The following is a 22,213-nucleotide window of genomic DNA, read 5'->3' on the forward strand; positions in this document are numbered from 1 at the left end:
TTCGGGTGCACGCCGTCTCCAAACGATGGCGCCGATATGAGGGTGCGCGTGCGCGTCGGGATCTCAGTTTACAGCGAACGTATATGAAATAAAAAAGTACTTGTGTATTTAAAATCAAAGCTATTATATATTCATTAAAGGCTATATCTTAATGAATACTCATAAAAGTGCATTTGACAAAAGAATTTATTTCTGACACAGAAATACATTGATTCGTTCCGAGCCGATTCACAAGATATTTTAAGTGTAATTTTCATTTGCCATATACAGAACTGTATATACATGCGTATCAGGCTAAAAAAAAACCACCAAAAAATCAAAATAGGCGGTAGTTCTATTTCCCCAAAGTTGTTTAAAAATATGTTAAAACTGTGCATTTTTATTATTTCACTGTTTTTTTTAAACTTTTATTTTGAATTAATAAATTTTAAAATTTTTCCATTACCCTTTTTAAAAAAATGATAACCAACTACTGCCTTACTTTTATATTATGTACAACAAATTGCATTCAAATGCATTTTATTGTTCTTTATAATTTCTATTTATAAATTTGAAATCATGATTAAAATTCATGCTAAAAAACATTTTAGTATCAAATTGCATATTTACTCTCTAAATTCAACAGAAAATGCTTAATAAATCATTCCAATATATTTAAGTAAACATTCCCAAACTAATTACCCGATTCACACATACAACACAAATGCAACAATAATCATACACTATCAAACTTCATGTGATGCCCATGGACATGATGATGTCATCACTATCATATTTGGGAATATCATTACCATATTTGGGCACATCCCACTTTTTTTTTCATACTAGTTTGATAGTGTAGACAGAGCTTTAGAATGTTTTCACATGCTAGTTTGTCACAGTGAGTGTAATGTACGTGTACAACATTCATTAGAAAGATAAGTGTGTATCATTGATTGATACAATTGTGTGACATTGATGTTATATCGATATCGATTGCTGAGGCCTGTAAATATTACCAACTTGTTTAGAAAATTTACAGGTACAATCTTGCGTGTGAATCCGGTATTAATTTCATATGCCTCTCAATCAACCAGGTCTAGACAAGGTTGAACGTCCCTAAGTATACAAAATATCAAATGCCTTAATTGATGCTTACTAACCTTATCTACAATTGAATGTTTGGAAGCCCATAAATTTACAGATGGGAAAGATTATTAATAATAATAATAATAACTGTATTGGTTGATTCAATCATTTATAGTAATGTTTACGTATTCTGTGAACTCCAGAGGCAGATCCAAGATGTCGGGAAAGTGGCAGCCACAATGGTGGTTCTCCTCGGAAAATATTTCATAGAAGTTCTTCTTTCCACCTTTAAACAAAAAGGAGATTGGGGGTGGGGTGGGTGAATCCCTGCAATAAATCCACCTATTAACTATTACTTTGTTTTCTCTTCTTGCGATCTTAAAAAACGGAAATGTTGAAATAACGCAAATAGTTTTACATTTTGTGCAGTACGGATCACGTCCGCACTCTAAAACTTTCAAGACTGTCTATTTGCCTTTGTATCTCTTCAACTTCTGCAACAGTTTGGTCCAGCCACGCCTGCTGCTCATCAATCGATACTTTTAAAGCCGCAATCGCAGTATCAAACTGACCTTGCGTGAAGTAATTACGTGCATCTACTATACGCTGACTGAGAGCTGGCAAAGACGATGTGTCCACATGACTGATGCCGATGACCTCGTCAAGAAGCTGTTCAATCATGCGTTGCGACATACTGGCGGTGCTGGATGCTGATTGTGCATCTGTAGAAGCCTGTGTCACTATTGATTCAAGCGCAGAGATACTAGGAGTAAATGAGTCGCAGCTTTCGCCAGAGGGCGACACCAAAGTCGAGTTGATGGTTCTAACACTCTCTGTGATTGTGTCTATGTTGTTAAGGGTGTTGGCAGTCTCTATTGCAATGTCATTTGCCCGATTGTTTACATCAAATACCTCCTAAAGCATAAACGCAAGAAATAATATAATTACCATGTAAAGTAATTGTATTGTTTAAAAAGATGTTTCTTTTTTAGATTTTTGTATTTAGTTTAGTATTTTGATACACATAGATATTTTATATTTCTCAATGAAGGTTTTCATATTTAAATTTCACCTTTTTGATGTCTTTTTAATGTTTAAGTATTGTAAAAAATGCAGAAATTCAGCCTTTGAATTGTATTTTACTTGTTGAAATAAAAATACAAAAGATATATAGAAAAGGACTTCAAATCAACAAATATTTATCCACTTATCTACATAATAGAACTTACACAACTTACTTACAAGATCACAGAAACGTGAACGATATGACCATGGGTCTATAATCAGGGCTACAAGGACTTTATTTACAACATTGGTTTGTAGACATGTAAAGACAATATCGTACTAATTTTTTTTTCTTCGTTCATGCAATTTCAAAATCTTTTAAAGATATATTGTCCCCCTAAAAAATATTATTTTTTTTCAAATTTTTTTCTAAATATGCCATTTTAATGTCACATAATGATTCTTCACTTTGACCAAAAACAGGATCGAAAACAATTTTATTAAAAAATATATAAAAACAATGGTTTTTGGTTAAAATTAACTGTTTCTTTTGTCTTTTTATAAGTGAAATAATTATTTGTGTTTGTTGTGTGAATAACTTTATTAAAACTGATTTTATTAAAACCTTCATTTTCCATGTTTTTTTGGGACAATACATCTACACAAAATAAATCAAAACATTAGAAATCACCTGGAATTCTTCCTCAGCCATGGCATATGCAGTATCAGCATCTTCCCGCCCTCTTGTTGCGTCAGCTTCTATTGGTCTTAGTTCATTCTCAAGATCAGTCGCTTTACGTATGTTAGCCTCGCTACTGCTTTGTATCAATGCAACATTAGTTAATGCCTCATCTGCAGCAGCCTGAACCTCTAACAATTAAATAAAAAGATAATACTGTAATTAGTTTCCACATTTACAGACATGGATAGAGAAATGTTTCATGGTGGTGGAGAGTGGGTCATAGGTATAAAAATGTATAAATAATAACACTAATAAATATTTGTATCAAAATTTGACTATAACAAAGTAGAATAAAAAAATATTTATGGCTTTAAATAGAAGATCAACAAATTGTTTGATCTGAACAGTATCATGTTCTAATTCACATTTGTCTTTCATTGTCTAGAGGGACATTTTGTTAAGGTTTCAAGGGCCGGTATTAGCCTAAGGTTCATTCATTCTGTACCTTTAGTAGCCAGACAATACTGTATCCGTAGCCATTGCAAATTATTTTTTTTTAGAGGATAATAATAATATAGTTACCTGCCGCTTGGGTACTAAAGGTTGATACGACGTCCAGCATCTCCTCCGCGGCCGCAAACGTTTCACTTGATAGCTTCTTCGATGCTGTCACGCTATTATTAGCCTCAATTACACGATTATAGCGAGCATTCACACTGTTTATCGTATTGTTTACATTGGTAATTAGCACGTTTGTGTCTGAGCCAGCTTCGGCCACAGTTTCAAAATCATCTGTAGCTGACTCTAAACTATTAATAGCCTGTAGAAGTGTTATAATTACTTCATTAGTTGACACTAGATAAAAGTGTAATTTATGCAAAAAAATAAAAAATAAATGTATACAATCAACACTTTCGATACCAGACTCTCTGATAACCGGAAACTCCAGAATTTTCTTTGAGTCCAAAAATGTCCCAAATTCATTTTTACAATTATAAACACATTCAGAATACCAGACTTTTCGGAAAACCAGACATAATAGGCAAGCACAAAGTGTTCAGTGTTGAAAGAATTGACTGTATAACAAAACACACAATCATGTCAGGATTTTAATATTTCAACATTAAATTATCAGAATAAGCATGACGTATGCTAGTGCGCCCTCTTGTGCTGGCAATGTTTGTTTGCTACGATTCCCTTAAGAGAATTGACTGTATAACAAAACAAACAATCATGTCGGGATTTAAATATTTCAACATTAAATTATCAGAATAAGGAATGACGTATGCTAGTGCGCCCTTTTGGGCTGGCGATGTTTGTTCGTTGTATACTTACCAGGTCAGTAAGCGCATCAGCTTGTGAGCCTTTAGAGATGGCAGAGACAGCCAACGAGTTGATATCAGATTCAGTATTACTGTTTGGAGTCATTGCCAACATGCTTTTCTCTCTTGCAAGCAAATCAGATGCCATCCCCCTCGTTTCAACTGTTTCCACACGGACCTCGGTGCTCAAACCGTAATCTTCAATCTCATTGGCATCCGTGAGAAGCATTGCTGTCCTTGAGGTTGTGTTGTCATGTGTGGCTTGTGCACTCTGGGCGACCTGTCAATTAATTATTAAGACATCTTTTGAGACTCAAAATGAAAGTAAGTTACCTGTATAATGGCAATAGACTGCAAAAAATAATCCACATAAAAAATAGGTTTTCTTCTCAAATACAAATTTATAAAGAATGGCATAATACATACAGTAAATCCATTTTTATATTCATTCTAAATATATTTTAAAGATGTTTATGTATTGCCACTGGCTTTTCCCTTGGCTCAAATCCTGTTACACAATTTTCTGCCACTTAAACCTCATATGAGACCAAGTATCAACATCGTGGGGTTTCCTATATATATATTTAATTATTTGTAATATTTTAAGAACACACTGTTCCACTCACATTAAGATTTGATTCTGTGATATCATTGTTGTTTTCTACAATAAGTCGGAGGTCTGAAGTCTCTCTCTCAACTCGTGTGGTCTGAATCGTGGTGTCTGCCACCAGAATATAAAATAAGTCTTCAATTCCTCCGAGACTTTCTCTTAGTTGTGCAAGCACAAGGTGGCGCTCTTCAAAGGTGCCTGTTTAAAGAAATGAATAATTTTAATATGTAATATATTAAAGTAATATCTGTATTGACATGGGGCCCTGTGCTTGTAGTCCCTAATCACAGTGAAATATTTCCCATCTAAGTATTTCCATTTTCAAGTTAATAAATATTTAAGGATTTTCCTAAAGCTCTGTCTACACTATCAAACTTTGTGTGAACAAATATGGACACAATAATGTCATATCACTACCATATTTGGGCACATCACACTTTTTTGTCACACTAGTTTGATAGTGTTGACAGAGTTTTACATTTCTGTACAAATCACTTTGAAAGTCTGTCAAATACTAAACACAAAAGTATTTTACCATTTTCTAGTATCTGAAATGCTTGCTGCAGATTCTCTTGGATTACAGCTATTGCTGATTCAGCTTGGACATAGTTACTGACGGAGACAAAGCCACTGGCATTAGCAAGTGGTATGGTCATTTCTGCATTCTCTAAGGTCGCCATTAACTCAAACATTGTTGCATTCAATTGGTCGAGGTCAGCGTTGACATCCTGACCTTCATTTATCACATCCATTGACTAAAATGAAAAGATAAAGATTTGATAAATTGACAATGAGAGAGAGTTTAAACGTTTGTTTTGCTTTTGCATGCCTCCATACCACATTGTGTATCAACATTACTGGTGCAGCTAGTATTCATTAAAATAGTGTCAAGGAAATCTTTCATAGAAGCATACACTTTGTAAGAGGGAAACGATTTTATTGTTGAGGAGAACTTACATCAGCAACAAGTTGCAGCATTTGATCGTAGGTTGCTTGCAAACGCTCCGAGAAAGGACCAATGATGGACGAGTTATCTTGGGATGTCAGATACTCTGTGCGTATTGTTGCATTTTGACTTTCAGACACCAATGTGAAGTAGTTATCATTGATTAGGTTGTAGCAGATTGGACATGCTGCAATGTAATTATAAATACATTTTATTATGTTAATCCCAAAAAGAAATTACTGAAAAAATGATAATGATGATGTAAAATGATCCAAAAAAAAAACCAAAAAAAAACACCATAATTTTTCATAAATTATTTCACTTTATCAACTTTAGTCCAGGTTACACAATCACAGATCGATTTGTTTTACTTACGGACACAGCCTGCCCCATAGTTGTAATAATTATAAGTACATCTACTACATTTCAGGCCTCCATAGTTGCCCGTGCAGGGACACTGACCGTCAATGTTTTCACAGGAAGTGATCCCACCAGTGCCTGTTACGTTACATGCACAATCTGCCAAATGAAAAGATTATTTTTATTATCATTAACTAGCTGTCTACACTATCAAACTAGTTTTAAAAATACACAAATATGGTAGTGATATGACATCATCATGTCCATATATGGGCACATTAATTTTTTTTTTCACATGAAGTTTTATACTGGAGGCAGAGCTTAAGCAATGTCTTTGTAAATCAAAGAAACTATTTTAGGCCTACATAAAAAAAGAAAACTAAATTGAGAAAATCGATTTTGGTTGATTTCAAGACTCTATTGTTGTTGGTAGGTATGTAGAACTACTTTTTGCCTTATTACCTGCGCAAGCACCTTCAAATAAAGTAGTTCCAAATCCATAATGATCCGTTATACATTCCTCGCAGGCAGATTCCTGGACAAACTCTGCACAGGATTGGCAATAATCGCCTGCGGTTCCCAGTCGACACTCCGTACAGATACCGGTAAGAGGGTCACAATCCGTTGATCTGTCATTACAGTCGCATGGCACACACGTGTAGTACGGGTCATCGCCTCCGACTGCAACAAGCGTCAGGTTTTCTCTTTGGTTAAGCGCGACACATGTTTCGCAAGATAATCCTATAAATATATGTACAGAATTGTATTAGTATACTAGTGAAGATTAGGCACAAACGGGACTGGTTTGAGAATGTGATATTACACTTACATTAACAATTTAGTCTCACAATTGGGTCTCATCAAAACGCATGTATAGTGATATAAATACTATATATAGACCCTATAAATATGTCACACAGGCAAACATTAAAAATTATCAAAATGAACCTATCAGACCAAGCATGAGAAAAAGGGTCCTACATGCATCTGACTATTTACAGGCCTACATCAATCATCTACTGAATAAATATACAGATGAAAGAATAAATATACAGATGAAACAATAGACATACCACCAGTGAGTGTAGATGTATCGCAGACACACTCTTCAACGTAAGTAACAGGAGTACCGCCCTCTTCAACTATGGCTGCTGTTTGCATACTGAAATCATACAGGGTGCTCACCGTGTTCAGGCCAAAGGTCACACGTATTTGTAAGCTGGTCAACTGGGCTAATACGGCTGTAAAGAAATAATTTAAGATTTTTAAATAGAATCGAAAGCGATTTGCTGTTGGAGTCCCCCGGGTCTAGCATGTGTAATGTATGTGTTATTGTTTGTATTGTAAAATCCGAAATAAATTGAATTGAAGTGAATAGGCAAATGACTGTGTGGTGGCAATTACCAATAAAATGAATGATATATATCTGTAAAAATGACCTTGCTTGAAAAACAGGCAAAATATGATCAGCGCAGTTACTAGTACATACAAATGAACACAAATAAAACAAAAGCAAATCATGTATAGCGTATCCTATTACAAAGATAGCAGATTTTGAATATTAGATATATCACCTTGGAATTCTGTTGTTGTGGGATTTGAACTACCGTCAGATGTCCAGTATTCTTCACGTAGGATAGCTTGAAAAACCATTCGGTCTTCTGTTGGCAGAAACTGATCCCTTATGTAAAACAAAGGGTAGTTGCCAGGCCCACCTTGAATCACTAGATACCTGTTGTCTATGAATTCTTCAGGTGGCCCAAGGTCCAGCTTCATGGAGTAGGTAATGGTGTTTCCGTAGGAGCTTAGCTGAAAACCAGTGTATTTTTCAGGTGCTATGAGGTAGACATAAGTGTAGGCTGATTGTCCCGGTGGATGTGATATACGAAGGCCATCGAGGTCAGGGTTCAAAGCAGTTGAATCACTGGCAACCCAACCATCAAGGCTGAAAAACATCAAATACACAAGAACATTAAATCCAAATTAATAAAAAAAAAAGGATGATGTGGGTGGGTGGCTGGATCTCAATATGGAGATACAAATAAAATAAGTACTGAAAAAATGACAATGCTGTGGGTATCAGGGCTGGATCTCAATGGAGATACAAATAAAATAAGCACTGAAAAAATGACAATGCTGTGGGTATCAGTGGCTGAATCTCAATGGAGATACAAATAAAATAAGCACTGAAAAAGATGACAATGCTGTCGGTATCAGTGGCTGAATCTAAATGAAGATACAAAATAAAATAAATATGGAAAAATGACAATGCTGTGGGTATCATCAGTGGCTGAATCTAAATGAAGATACAAAATAAAATAAACACAGAAAAATGACAATGCTGTGGGTATCAGAAAACTCTATTGCGCCCAGGGCTAACAAAATTAAATATATTTGTCATTATTTTCAAACTTAAGATTGATTGGTTGGTGATACAGACAACATGTAGAAAATTTACGCTCTTGTCAAGATTCGAAAACAGACCCTTCTGTATGGTGCTAAACATAGACTATGTTATGACATTTTTCTGGAAGTTACAAAAACTATAAAAAATATAAAATTCAAAAACTCACTTCATGTCCGTAAATTCTGACGTAACAGTAGCAGCGACGAATCCAGCGGCAGATGAGCATTCACTTCCATGTTCAAAACAGAAGCACTTCTGACAACCGCCATCGTGCTTCAAATCTAGATTAAAATATCCCGCTTGACACTGGTCGCATTTGTCACCAACTGTGAACGTTTTGCATGTACAAAGGCCGGACATAGGGTCACATGCAAAGCCAACTGCACCTACCTCATCACAAAGGCATTCCCTATTGTAGTAATACAAAATATAAAGATATATATATAGATGAATATTTAGAATTAAATTGTTGTTTCTATGAAATAAATATTTTTGGCAAAAGATCTATACTACAGGTAGTAGTGTTAAAAAAACATGGGAATAAAAACTAATAGAAGCCTGATACCACTATTTTGAGAAACTCGCCATTACAGAATGGATAACTATAATTTATCGTGCTTATAAACTAAGTCTCATTTGAGGCTTATGGAGTGGAGTAATCTGAACAGTCAGTTACAACCGTTGATCAGGATTGAACTCTGACTGTAGGTCAGGATTGGACCCCAGACCTTGGGATTGGAAGCATGTTAACCAACACTACAAAATCAATAGTGAAATTAAAACTCACAAGCAACCAATTGCACTGAAGTTGTAAAATCCAATAAGACAACTGTCGCATTTGTAGCCTCCAACCGTTGATTTACAAATACACATCCCGTACTGATCACACTGCAAGTTATCAACACCATTCTCATTACAATTGCACGGTAAACAGCCAACACCGGTATCGTAGCCATAGTAATAGTTTAAACATCCGTGACACTGGAGGTCATCCGTTACATTCCGTGTGCTTAAGTCACCGAAACGAGCGACACCCTCATAGCACGGACACTGGCCGTCAATGAAGTCACATGCTAATGATGCGGAACCAGTCGCATTGCAGTTACAGGCTGGAAATAAAAATCATTAAGCTATTTTAAAATAGGTCAACTGTGACTCCTGCCACGCAACAAAGTTGGAACTATATAGCACTCTGGAAACAGAAACAAAGTTAAATAAATTTGTTTTTAGTATATTTGTTAACTACTGTACTTACGAATGCACCCAGTGAGTCCAAAGTTATAAAAGCCGGGTAGACATTGGTCGCATCTACGACCTCCGACCCCTGCCTTACAAATGCACTGCCCTCCATAGGTTGAACATAAACTGAGCTGAGAACCAATGAAGTCACAATTACAACCTGAAAAAAGAGCAGGTTGTTAGCTAAAATAAAACTATTATTTTAGGTTATTTTATTCATTTATTATATTTTATTCTCAATTTAGGCATGTTGCCCAGGATAGCCATAAGTGATTACAAATGTGGGATTCTTTGCGAGTGGAGTTATGAGAGTGTTGAGTTGGTCATGAGAAAAAATCTTGGCATCTGACAGGATTTGAATCCAGTACTTTTTGGATCAGTAAGCGAGCACCTTAACCTCTAAGCAACTCCAGGCCACTTAATAATTAATAATATATAGTATAGCTGTTTTAAAATGGGCAAGACATAAGTTGACAATAACTATTGATTTTGTTGGTAAACAATTATATAAGCAGAATTGATTTTCTTGGTTTAAAAATGTGTTTAATATGAACTTCTAATGCCACGTATACAAATATTATTATACAGTAAATAACTATTGATTTTAAAGGTAAAATATCTCACCTAATACGCCATCATTAAGCTCTGTCGATACCGAAAATGCAAAGCTTTCACAATTATCAATAGCTTGTTGCCGTGTCACCAATTCAGCGATGTCATATAAGCACTGAAAGTACAGCTCTTGCACATCAGAATCTGACCAATCAGAGGAAGATATTTCAAATTTAATTAGGTGTAGATATAACACTTCCCTTTATACTTGTTACACAATAAATACAAAGAAACAGAGTCATAAACACAACATACATAAAATAAAGTAATTGTATTATGCATAAGCAATTTGCTTTCTAAGAACTCATCAATAGATGCATTTCACAAAAGAGTAAATATCATTTTCTTGTTATTTATTTAGAGGCTGGTTAAAATTTGGCCTTGATATACTGGACGGAATAAAATTTAGCTAGAATACATTGAGTATTTCATAGCAGGTTCTCAACATAATTTTCAATGTAACATAAACATCTTTTTTTAGAATCTCAGTAAAATGTTATGATTTATGGTCTACACTATCAAACTTCATGTGACAAAAAATGTGCCCATATATGGACATGATGATGTCATATCACTACCATATTTGGTCATATCACTTCCATATTTGGGCACATCATACCTTTTTTGTCAAACTAATTTGATAGTGTAGACAGAGTTTTATAGTTGTATTATCTTACCTGCTCCTTGGTAGACAAAAAACTGATCAGGCTCTGGAAGTAACACCAACTCATCTATATCAATGGTTTCACTTCCCGGGCCTGAATCACCAAAGTAAAGCGACACAACATAGCGACATCGACGGTCCATCAACAGTGAATCCACGGTTATGTTTCCCATCCAAGCTATCCTCTCACCAGGCTCAAGAACCAAGTCAATGGTATTGATGACGGTGAGGGCTGCAATCGGACATGGATCACCCGTTGTAGTTAGGCTGTCTCCTCCAACTGACACAATAAGTTCGGTGGTTCTCCATGGCATCGCAGATATGTAAGTATACCGCAATACAAGATACCAAACCCTAAGTCAAGTGAAAATGTTTATACTGTAACTGCCATCAATATATATTTATGAAAGATATTTACGGACTAAAATAAATAAAAATGTTATTCTGTCTTGAGTTTTTCTACATCTGTAAATTTACTGTTGGAAAGAATTAGCAATAACATGACTGTGACACCATACATCTCTCATTAATAAACAAAGCTATGTAAATATATTTTAAATAAACAGACACTCACGTCTCATCAAATGGCAAAGATGTAAACCCCATTACGTTGGTAAAGATCAGATCTTGATCCATTCGACAACGCCGGAATCCTTTACCGGTAAACGCGTCCGCAGGGAGATCCGACCATTGCTCACATGTGGACTCTGCTTCCCAGGCATCGTACGTGTTCCAGTCCAAATGTTCAAAGTATGTTGAGGGAGTGATCTCGTTGCACTGGTCACCTCTTAACCCTGACCGGCAGCTACATCTACCGGTCTCTTTGTCGCAAACTTGTGAAATGGCACCTCCAAAGTCACAGCCACATGGAATGCAGTCCTGAATAGAATAATACAGTATATTTAACAAAAATCATAATTTTAAGTCACCCGGTTCTCCAGTATCATATGCAAATTCTGTAATACAGTATTATTTTATGATGTATTTTGTTACAGTAAAAGTATGATAAAGATATCACATGTGACACAAATGACACAGTATCACAGAATTTGCCTGTGATACTGTACAAATTATACAGTACAGTACTTGGAATTGGCTTAACCGATGACATAAACTATTTGAAATATTACCTCTGTATATAAAAGTGGATATGTGTGAAATCCATCTTTACAAATGTTACATTCTATGCCACCTGTCCCCGTCTTACATGGACACTGTCCATCCTGTGCACATATGCTGCTAGAAAACTGAGTACCAATCAAATTACATACACAGACTAAAAGAAATGAAAACAAATGTAAAAATAAACCTCTGTCTTTTTTAATATACAAAATGAAAATGACTGTTTATCACAAATAAACTTTGAGTTGATGAACAAAATCAAAACTTACTTTTACAAGTTCCGGGGTTCGGTTCTAAGACAAGACCAAAGAAGCCAGGTATACAGTCACTGCATGAACGCCCTGTTACCATGTGTTTGCACGTGCATTGACCAATCGGTTTACTGCCTTCAGGGTATTGAGCACAAGACGTTTGGTTGACTTGAATTCCAAGTACTTCACAGCCACACTCTGTAAAATAGTATGTTCAATATTTATAGAGAAACAGTTTTTAAATTGTATATTGCACGGGCAATGATGGATACATGTTAAGACAGCTAAAAGGCTCTAGTAAGTAAGTGGCCGAACCGTAATCCATAGCCATAATATTGGCTTACTGAGTCCATGGTTCTGGTGGTAGAACGAGTCTTCTCGTATAAGGACTATTAAACCAAAGGTCCAGTGCACTAAATATTGGGGTTTAGTGTATTTGTGTAACATCTAAAGGAGCCACACAAATGAAAATTATTAGTTATTTAATACAGTAATAAGAAAATAATAGAAATTTGTCATTATTACTTTAAAAATGTCCACTATTTTAAAAATAATTTTGTACAGTAAATTGTATATGTTATTGGTGTTGACGAGAGAGTTATTCTGTTTAAGTTCATGACTATACTTGCTTTTAGTTTGATGTACTTTTTTTTAACTTGCCAAATATTCCATTAACATTAGGTCGCCGCTATAAGGCCTAATCGTTAATATTAAATAGATTGACTTTCCAAAATTATTCACCTATTAGACTAAATAATAACAGATCCGACATGTGAATTTCACATACTCATCCTAAAACAAAAATGATTTTCACAAGTAACGTAGCCCAAACAATAGAACAAAACACAACATGACTCATTCTAATAACAGTTTTGCAGTATTAATGAGTCACATTGAGAACAGGTATTATTATAGGTTATTGATATAGTATATTGATTAGGCGTTGCTTAATATGTTAATGAGCCATGGTTAGTCATGCCAGCTGGTCGAATCACAACCTCACACCTGTGTCTTACAATTCAAATATTTTAACAATGAAAATGACAGTTAAATCGTTGCTATGGTGATTGAATATTGATAATTAATACATCAAAAGGCATTGTTTAGTCATCTGACCACAGGGACTACATATGGAAACGCCCTGATTAAATCTTATTTTAGCAAGTGAAGTAAAATTAACAATATTTATACATTTAGTTCAAAACAACATTCAAACAAATATGAGTACAGGGTATAATAATAATATCAACAAGATAATGAATAAATATAAATTTATAATTAAAAATACATTTAATTACTTATAATACATTATTATAAGATAAGATTATTGTTTACAAACTTTTATTTTCTCAACTTTTCTATTTCACATTATGCAGTATTTTCTATTAGGTTTATAGTTTACTGTTTTTCTTTCTTTACTTCAACAATGTGTCCCCTTAATATGGGTACTTCCTGAATAGAAGGGATTCTACTGTATTTAAAATCATGTTAAACTCGGTCTAGACATTGAGGTCAATAAATATCAAATTTGGTATCGTTTCGTCAAACATCTACTGTGAAAAAATCTGTCTATGGCAACTAAGCTACAGTATTGTTCCACTTCTCAACTATTTCGGTTTTCTTTCTTCGATTTTTCTGTAAACATTTACATTTGTTTTTGTTCTGTGTTTTATTTGTTTTCTTTGTGTTTTATAATATGACAATACTGTAACGTACGGTGAGAGTCAATAAAATAAATGAAATGTTTAAACAATGTGCATTAGTATACAAATGTCATTGAAAGGGAAAACAATTATTAAAAACCCATCTTTTTACACAGGCTTATACACTATAAGCAAGCATTCAAAAGCGCCTTGAGCACCTTTGGTGGCGAAGTTCGCTCTATAAATCATTATTATTATTATTATTATTAAAGAATAAAATATTTTCTCTGTATTTAACAGGCTAATATATTTTAAATTATTATTTAAATTTTATGCCAATATGTTTAAACAGACGGTATAGCTAGAATTTAATTAAACTAAAGTAAAACATGTTGTGCATTGTTAATGAACTCTGTTAATTACTGTAGCAGCTAACACGATTTTAATTTACCGTTTGGTGAAAATTACTCCGAGATTTGATATCTAGGTTTTTTGCTAATTAAATCAATAGAACCGATATTAAGCAAGTACTTAGTCAGTGGTAAAAGAAAACGCCCTGGTATGATGAACAAATACGGTTTATAAAGGAACAATTTCACAATCAATAACATGAATCGAGATTAAAAACACATTTGGGCGTTCTCACGTTCTGAAGACTAGTGAGATGTAATTATGAATCTTTGGTTTAAAAAAAGCATCTGATAAATGTTCAATTTGTCATCAATATTATGTACAAAATATAAAAAAGTGTTTAAATTTATGTTTTAAATGATTGGCTGTGGATGAATGAATATCAGCATAAGGATTACTGTACTAGCTGTATTCCATTCATGTGCACCTTTTTTATATTCAGGTCTTAGAGTACTAGTGAGATAGTTTGTGGTTTAAAGTAAAATTCCCACAATTTTGTTCAATATGTTGGTTTCTGACTTCACTACATTGCACTGAATGTAAAATAAAATAAATGTATACATACAGTATTAAAAATGAAAATTATGTTTCATTGTCCTTACCTATGCAGGAATCGATATCAGATACTGGTGTAGATGTATTTCGATAATAACCATCCACACAAATCTCACAGAATTCTCCAAATGCGTTATCGTAACAATTCTCGCAGACGCCATGTCCACGAGTCTCATTGAAATGGCAGCTATCAGCATGGTTGTTACAATTACACTCTAAAAATGACCAAAAATATGTATCTCTCAGTAAAGCCATTTTTATATATACTATATACACTCAAAACTAAATATATAGTGTACACAAGTAGGTCTACTCAGTGGGCTACAGATAAAAAACAAAGCATTATATCTAAAAATGTCAGTTACAGTAATCAAAGGTAACTTCATGTTGTTAAGCTCTGTCTACACTATCAAACTTTATGTGACAAAAAAATGTGATGTGCCCATATATGGACATGATGATGTCATATCAATTTTATTATTGCTTTTTCTTTTATATCTTTGTTTATTTTTGTAAATATTGAATGTTAATAAATTTGAATTTGTATCACTACCATATTTGGGCACATCACAGTTTTTGTCAAACTAGTTTGATAGTGTAGACAGAGTTTTGGATTGTACAGTAATCATAAGGCAAAAAAAGAATGAAAAACACATAAACAGTAAATATAACCTCCTTGACAGAGTAACAAATGAAGAAATTAGGTTGAATACATTTTAGAATAATATATTAACTGCCAAAAAATAACATTTTAGGCAACATGTTCTTTCGTAGTCGATGTACTTTATTGATTTGTAATTTTTATTTAGTACTTATATAAACAAATCAACAAGAGGAAATAAAATACAGTACTGTATATACTGTAGGCATTAATAAAACGGTACGCACTGATCCCCACATTGTTTAGATTGGTAGGCATAGCAACATAAAACATCTAATAGTCACCAGACCATTGAACCTCTTTGGAATAAGGAAATACAAAGAGGGGATTGTTTGGTACAGTTACAGTATAATCACAAAAGGGAATTAAACAGAAATACAAAGATGGTTTCTAAAATAATATGAAAGGATTTAATGAAGTTTACTACATACTGTACTGTACATTCATTTGTTTGTCTTTTGTACAGTATGTCAACTCTCCCCAAAATGGACCATCTGAAATCTAGCTCCTCAAAAAGGGGATAGATTCCAAATTATTTGCTGTTAGTGTTAGGGCATTTTAATAATCAGCAAGCCAGACATGTTGTGCCAACCAAAGTTTGGGGACTATAGAATATTAAATCACTGTAGATCAACTAAACAGTAGTGCAATATGGCTATCGAGCACTCACTGGCTAAACCAAGAGGACCCCAGCTTAAGGGGCCACAAAGCAATTGGCCTCCGTTGGAGGGCCCCTGAGGAGTGCTAAACCAGGGGCCTTTGCCCACTCTGTTACACTACACCACTGCATGTCTAAAGCGTACAATACCAATTTAAAAATTGGTAGTATGGTATGCAAAAAATTCTTTTGTAAACAAACTTACTCTCACATTCGTTTGCAGTTCCCGTAGGATACGGGACGTACGATCCGCGTTGCCAGGGGCGATTATTATAAAGAGGTTGACAAACCTCGCAGTTATAACCCATAGTGTTGTGGTTACAGACGCATGATACTATTCCGTCAGCATCTTCCTCACAGAATTGACCGTGCAGATTACAATCACAGCTGAAAATTAACAATTCTTTCAATTAAAATTAACACAACATTGGTATACTGTACTGTTGTACATTCTTTTTAATAATTTCTGGTACGTTTAGGATGTTATACCTTCCAAGTCCTGAGTAGGAAGAGGTTTGAACTGATTTAACATCAATATTAAGCTCTGTCTACACTATAAAAATTAATGTGACAAAAAAAATGTGATGGACATGATGATGTCATATATCACTACCATATTTGGGCACATCATGCTTTGATAGTGTAGACAGAGCTTTAAATATTCTAAAACTTTAAAATCTAAGGCTACTGTACTATGAGTACTGTAACAGGCTCCACCATCATAAAAAATACAGCACATTTTGTAATCACTTTTAAAGTATCTTAATAATACAGTAAAACAATGAGGTAAAGCAAACTTACAAAACGAATGCGTTGATATTGGAAACAGCATAGTAATACGAAAGCAACGTTATACGCTCAGCTGTCCATTCTAGCCCGTCAGTTGCCGGATACAAGAACCGAAGCTTTAAATCTGTTAATCTTTGAAACTCCTGAAACGCTTCATTTAATTCGTAAGCTTCGTAAATATCTTCCGTCAACAAGCTGTCTGTTAATAGTTCCCATCGTGTTTGCAGAGGGAACACAATTACACCATCTGAATAGGGTAGCGTCCCGCTGTACTGCTCCGAGCAAATCACCTCTGTCGGAGATTCAAGCTCAGTATTCAGTTTCGGGACCATGTCAAAGTCTGAACAATCTTGAGCGTAGTACTGATACGGTTCCCATGACAACCCGTTGTCTGCAGATTTTTCAAGGATCATGCTCTTTGGCCGGCCTGATTGGAACGTTATTGTTATATCACTATTTAAAAAGTATGTGTGATTGAATTCTATGGACACGTTGATGTGTAAAGGAGTGGGATAATCATACCAGGACACAGATTGCCACCATGTATTTTGGCTGGCATCTTGAGATGGCTCAACATCGTACATTAGGTGTGGTGGATGTGATAATTGCTCTGATGTAGCATCGCATTCAAAACACTCCAATTCTAAATTCTACACAAAATAAATAAATAAATTTAAATCAAATGTCAAGTTTAACAAGGTTCAACTCATATCTAATTATGTTTTATTGTAAAAAATAACAAAATGCTATTCTTTTACTGCTGAATGAATAACACAAATATTTTATTGTAAATTAGTTTGATTATTAAATGTTTTTTATAATATATGCATAAATTACCTTACTTATTATTTTTCCTCATTTAAATTTACAATCAAAATTGTTTACTGTACTGTAGTAGTTTCAATCTATTGTTTTTGGTATAAAGCAAGTTGCCAACAATGAATGAATGTAAAAAAAGAAGAATGTACAGAAATAAAATGAAAAACTTCACATACAGTATGCAATATTATTATACTGTAGTATGCTCACTGTATACTAAACACTCAGTTTTACAAGATTTCATTTCAATAAAAGGATGTTAATAAACAGTATTTCTGACTACAGTACAATACAGTAGTATATCTTTAAAGTACAGAATTTTCCCAATACAATAATATGTAAAAGTAAAAAAGGAAGAGTGTACATATAAAAAAAAAACCCCAATCTTGTATCACACATGGAATATAATTACAGTATCCTCTACTGTATACTGTACTATATATACTAGATTTCATTTAAATATTATGAGTATTTTTACAAAATTATTATCTTAAAATTACACAATATTCCTTGTACAATAATATGTAGCTTTTAATCATAGAGCAAAGAAAATCTTATTTGAATTAAATATTGAATAACGACACAATTGAGAGACACATCATGCTTTGAATGACAGCTGTTGCTGTGTGTATCATAGCTATTGTTAAAGAAGATCCATACAGCTGTACTGTATGCCCTACACAAATAATAATTAGGAAAAATAAAAAAAAATCATTTAAAAGCACAAAATAGTTATTTATATTTAGAAATATACTCCAATATACACATAATATTTAACAGTAGGCCTACTGTACAAAAGGATATTACTGTAGGCCTACAGATGATCATTTGTGATGACAGAATAAATGTTGGAATATTGAATCCTAGTATCAGGATGGAGTGTTTGTATTGAGTACAGGTACATACAGTAATCTCCTTACAGACACTGTTCAGGGAACACCTATTATCCACTTTTATTCAGGGGACCCTACTCGAAAATAAAAACGATAGGCCAAATTTATATGTTTCAACATCAGCAAACACCTATTCAGAAAGATAATTAATAATAATAATATCCTGGATTTATATAGCGCCTAATGTTGTGAAACCTCTAGCGCTGAACATTATTACCCCAGTCATTTTTTTTGTGGATCAAACACATATGGAAACATAGCCCTACAGCTCTATTATTAATAATACTTTGTTGGATCCAGATGTCACCTTAATGGCGGTTCAATAACTGTGTTTATGATTTTACAAAATGCATAATTTTAGACAGGATGCTTTTTGCTCTTGTCCTGTATACAGGTGTGTATACAGTACTATAAATCATCTTATTTGTGTTTCACAAAAACTCCTATACTTACTAATGTGCAAAATGTTCTCCGGAATGGATCAGAGCTTAGTCCACATGTAGCATTCTCCGGTTCCACTAAAGACGTTATACTTAACAAGTCCAAGCCCTCTGTGCTTCCAAGACAGGCGTAATATTCCACTGTACCATTAATGTCCGTTGTTTCACATGACTGCAGCGACAACTGTCCCGAACACAGCCATGCTTGTGACAAAAGTATTAAAAGTAATAAATGATGTATATAATTCCGTAGAAAAAACATTTCGCATAGCTGTATTATTAAAGTTTGTGGTTTCTTCATTTTGATAGATTCAAATAATTGTGTAGTTTAATTAGCACCTATTTTATTGATGCATCAGATTATTGGAAGCCCATCAATACACTAGCTGTTTATTAAAGCACTGAATGACTGGGATGCTTTGTCTGAAATAAAAAAAAAAATTATTTACAATACAGTACAATTTATGAAAATGATTTTTTAACTCATTTCTAGAAAGAAAGAAAACATTTTTAAGTAGTTTATATCAGCTGCTGCTTTTACGGATTTTTTCGAGAGCTTTTCCAACTTTCGTAAGTCCTTGATTGACACTGAAGTGTTTAAAGTGATATCGTGAATAATAAAAAAAATGTAAAATTTACCACTAAAAATTAAAGCATGTTAATCAAATGTACTTGACATCATTTTATATTTGCATAATAATTCATATGGACTATCTAATCTGAAAGCAATTGGGTCGAACTACTATACCGCCCACCACCCCCCTGAAACTATGGAGCATGCTGAAACATTCCCCAGTCTGATTCAGATTGATCCATTTTTACCATAACAAATATTGCATTATATTTTATTTGACAGCGTTACCATAAAAAAAAAGAAATAAACGAAGTTTATAGAGCCACTGTTGTTGCTTGGCTTCACTCAACCAAATAAGAAAATAACACAGGATGCCTCATCATAGCACCGCAATGACAGCACACACACGTCACGTACTTAGCAGTAAACTTATTCAAACAGGTTGGCGGTGGCCTAGCGGGAGAAAGGCTTATTTTATACATTTTCATTAATTAATAAATACTCATTGCACGGAACAACTAATGTATAACAGTGTGAATTATTTGACAAATTGTGTATCTTAATTGCTATCGTACTTACCAAAATAATTCCCATAGTTTTAGCAATTTTTGTATTATTGTTAGGGACGCTGTCCTTCCATGAATGGAGCAGTTCGTGCTAAACTTGTTGAGAAAATATCGATCACTGATTGGCTGTCCCAATTCACGCATGAATATTAATCAGGTATTCAAGTAAAGAGAATAATACAGAGATCACAATGTGGATACGATTCGCTAATCTCTGAGTAGATGGCGCTATCATATAAAATACTAGAGTATCATAAAAAATATTACGATAGTATTTATTGTCATTTTTACAACTAGGGAATTGAATTTCACCCTTCCCTGCCAACTCAATCAAAAGATATTTTAATTAATTGTCAATAATTCTATTGTAACATTTTTTTTTAATTGATTGACTCGCACATCGTGGAAAATTTCTATTTTTGTTTGTGCCGTTGTGTAAAAAAAGGCACCTGTACAATTTAGAGGATTCGGACCTCCGTGTTTGATTGCGGATTTAATTGACAGAAGCAATGGATCCAATCATAATATACATCAAAACAATTTCAGATAATATATCCTAGATTATTAGATAGAATATCAATAAAAAGCATCATTTTAATTAAGGAAAAATTAAACTGTTACGTCAAAAAGTCGAGCGGCGTTTTTTGTAAGAAATATTTCTTTTATTTCATTTTTTCATTTCACTTTACTAATAACGTATATAAAGTGGAGGAAATCCCCCCCCCCCCCCCCAAAAAAAAAAAACAACTGAGACTTCATATAATAATGAAGCCTTTTTGTTTTCTCCAATTGTATCAAGTTAAAAACATGAAAAACAGGAAGAATAGATTATATAAATTGTTGTCTATTTGTCAACTTTATCATATAGTTTACATGATGCAATAGTGAAGGCAATTGAAATATAGGCCTAGTTCTTTACAATTGCGCATGTGCAACCATAGAGTTATTATAATGAACTATACTATTTCTCTATATGGTGCAACATCAATAACTTGAGGATTTTATACCTGCGGCTCCATTGACCAATAGTAACACTGTGTACAGATTATGGAGGCGGTCGTGGATTCGATGGTTGTCGTGATTGCTCTAAAAATTTACCTTTTTTAAATATTAATATGTCTTGAGTTGTATAATTTACAAGTCCCTGCTTAACCTAACCCTCTAAATAATCACTATAAAGAAGCACCACGTTGCGGTTCGAATCCAGTTGACTGTTGAATACAATACACAAGAGACACGGATGAATGTTTATCAAACGCATTCGGTTCTGGAATACGACGGCGAGAAATTCAACTTTAAACTTCAATTTTATCAGTTTCTGAAAGAATTAAGCTTTGAAATTTGCAATATACCCTTAATAATCAATTCCAAACAGGTAGCTGCTCTCTGGTGGTAGGATTTATTGCTCTAGTAGGTATCTGGTGGTATCTGGTGGTGTTTAGTAGGACCGCACCAAAAGCTACTATAATTATGTCCGCCAGAAAGAAGTGTCGTTAGGAAAGGCTATGTCAGTATTATCGGCGCATGGGATAGGTTTCTGTCAGAATAGGCAATACGTGTACTGTTGTCTTGGTGAAGTTATAACACTCCACCCCCAGTGCCCAACCCCCAAATTGATACGACGGTACGGCGTCTTCCAACGTAGGCCTATTTGCTAAGAAAATGAAAGACATTGTTAGACGTTTGACATATCTTATTGTTGCATTCGTCATTATAACTTCATATTTGTATGTTGTTAATTGACAAGAATAAATGTTTATTTGATATACGTACCAGGTAAACTTCATGAACACGATTGTTACACGCGCATCACACGTGCTATAGGCCTAACCAAAGGATTTTAATTGCAAACAGCAAATGATGTAGGCCTACCCTCATCTTTCGACGTTTGAACTGAAATATTTTGTTTTCAATTG

At 34.1% G+C, this 22,213-nt stretch overlaps 1 protein-coding gene across 1 annotated transcript; it reads right to left on the reverse strand.

The window, feature by feature from the left end:
• Positions 1 to 168: 168 nt before the first annotated feature.
• On the reverse strand, positions 169 to 20,369 carry LOC144838796 (laminin subunit alpha-1-like). Its single transcript, XM_078694285.1, has 24 exons — positions 20,311 to 20,369; positions 19,171 to 19,580; positions 17,018 to 17,655; positions 16,422 to 16,603; positions 14,945 to 15,112; positions 12,307 to 12,486; positions 12,046 to 12,191; positions 11,490 to 11,794; positions 10,929 to 11,269; positions 10,264 to 10,395; positions 9,656 to 9,799; positions 9,188 to 9,509; positions 8,567 to 8,809; positions 7,568 to 7,938; positions 7,067 to 7,234; positions 6,456 to 6,734; positions 6,009 to 6,152; positions 5,645 to 5,820; positions 5,223 to 5,442; positions 4,704 to 4,885; positions 4,091 to 4,357; positions 3,338 to 3,575; positions 2,765 to 2,943; positions 169 to 1,983 (listed from the first exon to the last, which is right to left on the reverse strand). The coding sequence occupies exons 2-24, from the start codon at positions 19,456 to 19,458 to the stop codon at positions 1,504 to 1,506; spliced, it is 5,793 nt and encodes a 1,930-aa protein (XP_078550411.1). The 5' UTR covers positions 19,459 to 19,580; positions 20,311 to 20,369; the 3' UTR covers positions 169 to 1,503.
• Positions 20,370 to 22,213: the final 1,844 nt, after the last annotated feature.

The sequence above is a fragment of the Antedon bifida genome, chromosome 3, assembly GCF_963402885.1.
Source record: "Antedon bifida chromosome 3, ecAntBifi1.1, whole genome shotgun sequence".
Taxonomy (NCBI): Eukaryota; Metazoa; Echinodermata; class Crinoidea; order Comatulida; family Antedonidae; genus Antedon; species Antedon bifida.

What these genes read in the sequence shown, in the direction of transcription:
- LOC144838796 (XM_078694285.1), bottom strand. Translation starts at nt 19,458, where the DNA reads ATGAAGAAACCACAAACTTTAATAATACAGCTATGCGAAATGTTTTTT. An exon ending in TTTTGTCTACCAAGGAGCAG is followed by an intron (nt 10,396 to 10,928) that starts GTAAGATAATAC and finishes CTGATTGGTCAG; the next exon opens with ATTCTGATGTGCAAGAGCTG. An exon ending in CACAACAACAGAATTCCAAG is followed by an intron (nt 7,235 to 7,567) that starts GTGATATATCTA and finishes ATTTCTTTACAG; the next exon opens with CCGTATTAGCCCAGTTGACC.